This window comes from Pogoniulus pusillus, chromosome 1 (assembly GCF_015220805.1).
Source record: "Pogoniulus pusillus isolate bPogPus1 chromosome 1, bPogPus1.pri, whole genome shotgun sequence".
NCBI classification, from domain to species: domain Eukaryota; kingdom Metazoa; phylum Chordata; class Aves; order Piciformes; family Lybiidae; genus Pogoniulus; species Pogoniulus pusillus.
In genome coordinates this window covers 49,012,929-49,021,797 of record NC_087264.1, presented here as the reverse complement: position 1 = coordinate 49,021,797, position 8,869 = coordinate 49,012,929, and the positions used below count along the sequence as shown (strand labels likewise).

General features: G+C 47.6%; 1 protein-coding gene across 5 annotated transcripts in view; it reads left to right on the top strand.

Annotated features, from left to right (window-relative positions):
• The window catches only part of FANCM (FA complementation group M), a 94,574-nt gene that overhangs the window by 2,067 nt on the left and 83,638 nt on the right, over positions 1 to 8,869 (top strand). For all 5 annotated transcript variants that reach the window (XM_064151786.1, XM_064151778.1, XM_064151791.1 and 2 more), the window contains exons 2-4: positions 649 to 821; positions 4,495 to 4,572; positions 5,819 to 5,977. In XM_064151786.1, the coding sequence (XP_064007856.1) occupies positions 649 to 821; positions 4,495 to 4,572; positions 5,819 to 5,977 (410 nt within the window). The remainder of the gene's footprint in view (positions 1 to 648; positions 822 to 4,494; positions 4,573 to 5,818; positions 5,978 to 8,869) is intronic.

Genomic DNA, 8,869 nt, shown 5'->3' with positions numbered 1-8,869 from the left:
CTGGCCTTCTTGGCCACAAGGGCACCTCGGTGGCTCATGCTGTCCTATGGATAACTTACTGTCCACCAGGACTCCCACCTCCCTCTCCATAGAGCTCTTTCCAGAAGGTCATCCCTCACCCATACTGGTGCAGGGGGTTGCTCTACCCAAGATGTATCAAAGTATCACCAAGGTTGGAAGAGACCTCACAGATCATCAAGTCCTACCCTTTACCACAGAGCTCAAGGCCAGACCATGGCACCAAGTGCCACGTCCAGTCCTGCCTTGAACAGCCCCAGGGATGGCGACTCCACCACCTCCCCGGGCAGCCCATTCCAGTGTCCAATGACTCTCTCAGTGAAGAACTTTCTCCTCACCTCAAGCCTAAATTTCCCCTGGCGTAGCTTGAGGCTGTGTCCTCTCGTTCTGGTGCTGGCCACCTGAGAGAAGAGAGCAACCTCCTCCTGGCCACAACCTCCCCTCAGGTAGCTGTAGACAGCAATAAGGTCTCCCCTGAGCCTCCTCTTCTCCATGCTAAGGACTTCACACCTCTTGTTGATGAGTTTGCACTTTGTCTAGCTCTCCAGTCTGTATGCCAGCCTGCTGCTGTTGCTGTCATGGCTTGTTCTCAGCAGAGCGCTTTGCTGATGTTATTTCTTTGATTTCCAGGTGGAACCCAAGCTCTTAACCGTCGGGACCTGTGGACTGCCAAGAGAGTCTTTTTCCTTACTCCTCAAATAATGGTGAATGATCTTTCTCGTGGCACCTGTCCTGCTGTGGAGATTAAATGTTTGGTTATTGATGAAGCCCACAAAGCCCTTGGAAATCACGCCTACTGTCAGGTAACGCCACAGCCACCCTGCTCCTGCCTCCTGCTTATAAAACAACTACACCCTTAGCACTTAGGATTCTTTCATAAAGATTTACTGCTATCTCTCTCTAGAGAGATCATCCTTTAGATCTTTAGAATCACAAAATGGGTTAGGTTGGAAATGACCTCAAAGCTCAGACAGTTCCAAGCCTCTGCCATAGGCAGGGGCACCTCCTGTTAGAACAGGTCGCTCAAGGCCTCATCCAGCCTGGCCTTGAACACCTGCAGGGAGGGAGCAGCCACAACCTCCCTGGGCAACCTGTGCCAGTGTCTCACCACCCTCACTGTAAACAGCTTCTTAACATCCACTTTCAGTAGCTTCTCTGCCAGTTTAAACCCATTCCTCCTCATCTTGGCATGACAAGACCTTGTCAATAGTCCCTCCCCAGCCCTCCTGTAGCCCCCTTCAGATCCTGGAAGGCCATTCCAAGGTCTTCTGGAAGCCTTCTCTTCTCCAGGCTGCAGAGCCCCAACTCTCTCAGCCTGTTCTCATAGCAGAGCTATTGCAGCCCTCTCAGCATCTTGGTGGCCTCTTCTGGACTTGCTCCAACACTTCCATGTCCTCCTTGTGTTGTGGGCTCCAGAAGTGCACCCAGGACTGCAGGTGGGGTGTGAGGAGAGCAGAGCCAAGGGTCACAATCCCCTCCCTTGCCCTGCTGCCCACACTGCTCTTGCTGCAGCCCAGCACAGGGTTGCTGTCTGGGCTGCACTCACACTTCAGGCTCATGTTGAGCTTTTCATCACTCCAGACCCTCAGGTCCTTTACCTCAGGGCTGCACCCAGCCTGGATCTGTGCTTGTATTTCCTTTGAAACATCACTCATAGATTTGTAGAACCATTGATGATTTCAAAGGTCTTTCGCAACTTCAACAGTTCAAGTCCAGCTGCTCACCTAGAGCTCACAATCCATCCACTACTGCTTAGCTACTGCCACTAAACCATGTCCCTCGATGCCACATCTACATGTCTTTGAAACCCCTCCAGGGTTGGAGACTGGACCCTCTCCCCTGGCAGCCTGTTCCAGGGTTTTACAGCCCTTTCTCTGGAGAAATGTTTCTGCATATCCAACCTGAGCCTCCTGTGGCACAATTTGAGACTATTTCCTCTTCTCTCACTTCTTGTATGGGAGAAGAGACCAATCCTACCTGGCTCCACCCTCCCTTCAGGGAGCTGTAGAGAACCAGAAGGTCTCCCCCCACCCCTCTTTTCTCTGTGCTGAACAACCTGTTACTTTAGCTGCTCCTCACCAGCCCTGTTCTCCAGACCCTTCACCAGCTTTGCCCTTTTCCAGCACCTCAATATTCTTCTAAGGGGAGCCCAAAACTGAACTTGGAATTCAAGATGTGTCTTCACTCTTGCCCAGTACAGGACCTAATCACTGCCTTGTTCTTACTAACCACACTGTTGTTGATTCAGGCCAGGATGCATTTGGTCTTCTTGGACATCTGGGCACACTGCTGGCTCCTGTTCAGCACAGCATCAGTCAACACCCCCTTGGTCCTTTGCACCAAACAGCTCTCCAGCCACAGTGCCCCAGGTTTTTTCTTGGGAAACTATTTCAGTTGGGATCACACCGGATCACAGTATGTTTGGGGTTGGAAGGGACCCAAGGAGATAGTCCAGTCCAACCCCCCGTGCCAGAACAGGACAATACTATCTAACACAGATCACAAAGGAACACATCCAGACAGGCCTTGAAAGGTTCCAGAGAAGGAGACTCCACAACCTCTCTGGGCAGCCTGTTCCAGTGCTCTGGGACCCTTACAGCATAGAAGTTCCCCCTTGTGTTGAGGCAAACCCTCTTTTGCTGCAGCTTACACCCATTGCTCCTTGTCCTATCCCAGGGAGCAGTGAGTGTCCCCCCTCTCCTGGCCAACCCTCAGATACTTACAAACATTTATCAAATGCCTTCTAAGTCTTCTCTTCTCCAGACTAAAAAGCCCCAGGTCCCTCAGCCTCTCCTCATCAGCCATGCCCTCCAGTCCCCTCATCATCCTCACAGCCCTCTGCTGGACCCTCTCCAGCAGATCCCTGTCCCTCTGAAACTGGGGAGCCCAAAACTGAACACAGGATTCAAGATGAAGGTCTCCCTTACATCTTCAGCTCCTTGGTTTTACTTGAAACCTCTTTAAAACTCAGTGAGGCAAGATGGGAACTTTTTTAGTGTCCAAATGCAATTGTAACTTTAGGTTCAAAAGGGTTTTGTTTAGGCTGAGGCAAGTTGATAATGAAAGTTGCTATCATATTTCAGCTGTGTTTGTGTACTCTGGTGTGGGATTTTCTTCCCCACTTCTTGTTTCTGCACCTTGATAGCTTAATGCTGGTCTAGTGAGATGTCTTCCTGCCTATGGCAAGGGAGTTGAACCTAGACAATCTTGAAGGTCCCTTCCAACTCAAACCAGTGTCTGTCTGTGGTCTGTTAGAATAACTTTTCACTGAGATGAGGTGTTTGGGGTTGTTTTTTATTCTCTCTTTTTTTTTTCAGGGAAAAATGTGGCCTTGTGTTGTAGAGTTCTTTATTTTAGTGAAATGGATTCGAGATGGCTTTGTGGAGTTGTCTTGAGCAGCTAAGAGTTTGTCGTTTGCTTGGCTTAGTCTGGTAGCAATAGGTGACATGGAAGACAGTTTTAGTGGATAAACAGAATGGGTAAGGAGTTGTCTAGGTGCTTTTAGGGCTTCTTGAGAGGCAGGCAGGTGCATTTTAGCGCTTGTTCTGGGTTATTTTATTTTGAAATGCTGCATAACATTTCTTTTTTTACTCTTTTCTGCTTTTATACAACTCTGAGGTAGCACTAGATTTTTCTCAGCTACAGTAGCAAAAAAATCACTTCCCTTGCCTCTTGTCACCCCTGGTGCTGTGAAACTGGCCAGCCTGCATCTGTTTCAGCTCCACTTTCCCATAATTTTCAGTAGAACCATTAGTACAAGCTGAACAGAGGTTACCCCTGGAGGTGGTGGAGTCACTGTCACTGGAGGTGTTCGAGAAACATGTGGACATGGCACTCAGGGACATGGGGGCCCCCAACACAAGAAGGACATGGAACTGTTGGAGCCAGTCCAGAGGAGACCACCAAGATGCTGAGAGGGCTGCAATAGCTCTGCTATGAGAATAGGCTGAGAGAGTTGGGGCTCTGCAGCCTGGAGGAGAGAAGGCTTCCAGGAGACCTTGGAGTGGCTTTCCAGGATCTGAAGGGGGCTCCAGGAGGGCTGGGGAGGGACCATTGACAAGGTCTTGTCATGCCAAGATGAGAAGGAATGGGTTTGAAGTGGCAGAGGGGAGATTGAAAGTGGATGTTAGGAAGCTGTTTACAGTGAGGGTGGTGAGACACTGGCACAGGTTGCCCAGGGAGGTTGTGGCTGCTCCCTCCCTGCAGGTGTTCAAGGCCAGGCTGGATGAGGCCTTGAGCGACCTTTTCTAACAGGAGGTGCCCCTGCCTATGGCAGAGGCTTGGAACTGTCTGAGCTTTGAGGTCCCTTCCAACTTAAACCATTCTGGGCAAGCTATGCCAGTGTCTTGCCACACAATACACTGTGAATGCATGGAATACATTGTGAAACTGCTTCTGTTTGCTGGTTGTGATGCAGTTTATATAAAGAAATGATATCCTTTCAGGGTATTGATGGTAACTTTTTGCTCTGTTTAGGTTGTTCGTGAGCTAAGCAAATACACTAATCAATTTCGGATCCTGGCCCTAAGTGCCACCCCAGGCAGCGACACAAAGGTGAGTCACATCCTCCTGCATGATTGGAAACATAAAGGTTCAATGTAAGCTATGTTTAATTCCACTGAAGTCTATTAGACTCCCACATGAAACCTGAACCTCTTTGCATTCTGTTAGTTGCTGAGGGATTGTCTTTATTGTGCTCAGGACTTCTAATTTTCTGACCCTTCTGAAAGCAAATAATCCCTTCTGGGTTTTGAAAAGACTTGATCCAAAAAGAATAGAGAATCTTAGAATGCTTTAGATTGGAACGCACCTTTAAAAGGTTATGTAGCCCAACCCCAGTATATTCATAGAGACATAGAGTTGCTTTGATTGGAAAAGCCTTCCAAGATCATCAAGTCCAACCATCAGCCCAACACCACCATGGCTGTTAAACCATGTCCTAAAGTACCATGTCCATGTGTTTCTTGAACGTCTCCAGGGGTAGTTACTCCACCACCTCCCTGGGCAGCCTGGTGATGTGATGGGTAAACTGAAAGCTGAAGTTTTCAGTCTAAGGACACCCAAACTCGTTTTAAGCTCCTAGATCTAGATTGGTTCTCATTACATCTCTCTGTGTCCAGAGAAGGGCAATGAAGCTGGTGAAGGGTGTGGAGAACAGGTCTTAAGGGGAGCAGCTGGGGGAACTGGAGTTTCTTAGTCTGGAGAAAAGGAGGCTAAGAGGGGGACCTTTTGGCTCTCTACAACTCCCTGAAAGGTGGTTGAAGCCAGGTGGGGCTTGGTTTCTTCTCCAAGGAACAAGTGACTGGCCAAAAGGAAATGGCCTCAAGTTGCCCCAGGGGAGATTTACATTAGACACAAGGAGAAATTTCCTTCACTTCAAGGTTGGTAGTGCCTAGCCCAGGCTGCCCAGGGCAGTGGCAGAGTCCCCATCCCTGGGGGAATTTCAAAGCTATGGAGATGTGGTTTAGTGGTGACCTGGCAGTGCTGAGTTAGTGATTTGTCTGGATGATCATGGAGGTCTCTTCCAACCATAATGATTTTGTGATGAATGGTGCAGCTAAAGCCACAGGAAGAGCTCTGTCCTTGCAGGCCAATTGCTTGCTTTTTGCATTCATTAACTTAGATCTGTCTCTTTGTGTACTGCTTTAGGTCTTGAAGTGCAAAGTCTTCCATTTTTCATCTCTAGGTAGTAGGGGCCTTTTCCTTTCAGGTGCACTCAAGGAAGTCATGACATTAATTTATGTTTTTGGAGTGTTAACAAGCAAGTAATGATCTCCTTTTTTTGTGCCTTCTCAAACAGGCTGTGCAGCAAGTCATTTCCAACTTGCTGATTGCTCAGATTGAGGTCTGTGCTGAAGACTCACCAGAAATTCAGCCTTATTCTCACGAGAGGCAAGTGGAAAAAATAGTCGTTCCTCTGGGTGAAGATGTGGTAGGCATTCAGAATGCATATATCCAGGTGAGCTGGGACATTGCTTTGTTGTTCAGTGGCACTAAAGGTAGCATCTCTGCTCCTGGTTTAACATCTCTAGTGGTGAGACACAGCCCACAGAGGTTATAGATGCTCCCTCCCCGAATGTGTTCAGGGCCAGGTGGGATGAGACCTTGAGTAACCTGGTCTAGTGGAAGGCATTCCTGCTCATGACAGGGGCTAGATGATCCTTAAGGTCCCTTCCAACCCAGACCATTCTATGAATCTATTAACTTATCAAGGGAAACAATTTCCTGTGTCATTAACTTGAGTATAAGGCAGAGGGGAAAAAATCCTGGTTTCAAGTACAGCACAGCAGTGGTACCTGTTACCTTGCAATGACTTCAAAAGCTCTGCTGGAAAACTTAATGCTGAATCATTAATCTCATCTTCTTTCTAGAATACTTCAAAAGTAACATGAGACCTGTGCTGAGGACTTCTTAAATTGACTGAATTTAGTGGTTTTTAAGGTCTTGGGAATGGCCATGCTTGTTAAAGCATGGATGGGACCCCTGGTTAAAGACTGGATGGGACACTTAGTGCCATTGGTCTAGTTGATTGAACAGGCCTGGGTGATAGGTTGGACTGGATGATCTTGGAGGTCTCTTCCAACCTGGTTGATTGATTATTGCTGGCCTCATGAAGACTATTGACTGAAATAAGCTCTCTGGTTGGGTATATTGTCTTGCATACTTATTTTCCTTTATTTTGTTGTTGTTTTGGTGTTTGTGGCTTTGCATTTTGATTTTTTTTCTCTTGAGAGCTTTGTTCTTTCCTTTTTTTACCAGTAGGTAATGTCCAGTCTTAGTTACGCTTTCACCTAGAAAGACTGGGCCAGATGATTCTTGAGGGCCCTTCCAACCTGTGATTGTATGATCCAAATGTTAGACAGGTTAGCAGAGGCCAGAACTGTTGTACAGTCAATCATGACTTGACTGTCAGTGTCCTTCCAGTAAGCTAATGACCAATGGTATCACAGAAAATACCACTTTGAATAGTTGAAAACGTTCCTTTTTGGATAAGACATAAATTTGGATTCATTTCCTATCAGGCTGTCATGATTAGAATACATTTTTGGTTTCAGTTTGATGAATTGGGTGCAGTTTGTGAAGGCCATTGCAAAACCACCTTATTTATTCATGAATCGAGACCTGTTCTAGTGGAAGGTGTCTTTGCCTATGGAACTGGATGATTTTTAAGGTCCCTTCCAACCTAAAGTGTCCTGGGAATCTATGAATTAAATGTATTCAAATGAGGAGGTTCCACTGAGCTGCTGACTAAGAACTCAGTTTGGCATCACTACAGGTGCCTACAAATGCTTGTGTTGAGTGCAGGGATTTCATCTGAGCTGTTTCACTTGAGGTTTAAGCTGAAACAAGCACATAGTTGGCTGACCTGTTGTAATCGAGGAGGATAGACCAACCTTGATTGCCCTGTGGCTTTGGTGGTTTCTACTTCCTGTCTTTGAACTGCTATTTGCATTTGTATTGCTGCTGCTTGACTTGAGAATACAAGTGGAAGCTTTTTTCAGTACTGATGGGCAAACCAAGCCTTTGCTCTGGGAGACCTCAATGCTTTCAGTACTGGCTCCTGTTCCTCATCTTCTGCTGAGGGCCCCATTGTTAAGTTACACCTTTTATCTCGGTTCTGTGTTTATCTCTGCTCTGCATTCTGAGATCAGGGGGATGTGACTGCAGGCACACATCACAGCATCATTTTGGTTGATGTTCTCTTAAGGTCATCAAGTCCAGCCATTAACCCAGCACTGGCTGGTTGCTACTAAACCATGTCCTTCACCACCACATCTCCACAGCTTTGAAAGCCCTCCAGAGATGGTGACTCCACCATTGCCCTGAGCAGCCTGGGCCAGGTCTTGACAGCCTTCAAGGGGAAGAAATTGTTCTTCAGGTCCAACCCGAGTGTCCTCTGGAGCAACTTGAGGCCATTTCCTCTTGTGCTATCAAACAAGTTCCTGTCCTACATGTTTCACTATCCTTGTCCCTTGCCAGAAGACTCATTTGTGAGGTATGCTCTGAATGGCATCAGGATTTAAGAGCAAATTCAAAACATGTCCATTGCTCCAAGTACTGCATCTCTACTACTTGGTTCTGAAACCCTTTTTGTCCCAGCCTGTGCTACAGCAGGACCTGTAGGAGACCAGGCTGAATGCTTGCCATCTGCAATTCCATTTTTGTTGCCTTCAGTGGGGAGCAGGAAGTTTGCTGGCACACAGGCCCATAGCCCCAAATGTTTATTGCAGTACTTATGGTTTTTGAAAGCTCCCCACCACAGGAAGGTCAGGGACCTGCTGAAGTGAGTTGAAAGAGGCCACAAAGATGATTAGAGGCTGGAGAACCTATGAGGACAGGCTAAGAGAGGTGGAGCTTTGCAAGCTGGAGAAGAGATGGCTACAGGGAGACCTTAAAGCAGCATTTCAATGCAGGCAGGAAGACTGTGGAGGGACTGTTTACAAGGGGCAGTGGTTTGAAACCAGTGCAGGGTAGATTTGAGGTGGACATTAGGAGGAAGCTCTTCACAATGAGGGTGGTGAGACACTAGAACAGATTGCCCAGAGATACGGTTGAGACACCATCCCTGGAGACATTCAAGGTCAAACTTGATGGGGGCCTAAGCAACCTGATCTAGTTGGAGATGTCCTCAGTGCTGGAGAGACATGGACCTGTTGGAGCTGGGCCAGAGGAGACCACAGCTATGAGGAAGCCCTCTGCTATGAGGTCAGGCTGACTCTCAGTTGGGGTTGTTGAGCCTGAACAAGACTCCAGGGAGACCTTTCGGTGCTTATAGAGGCGATCAAAGCTGGGGACAGTCTTTGAGCAGGGCCTCAAACCAAGGGATAATGGTTTGAACTAAAAGGGGGAG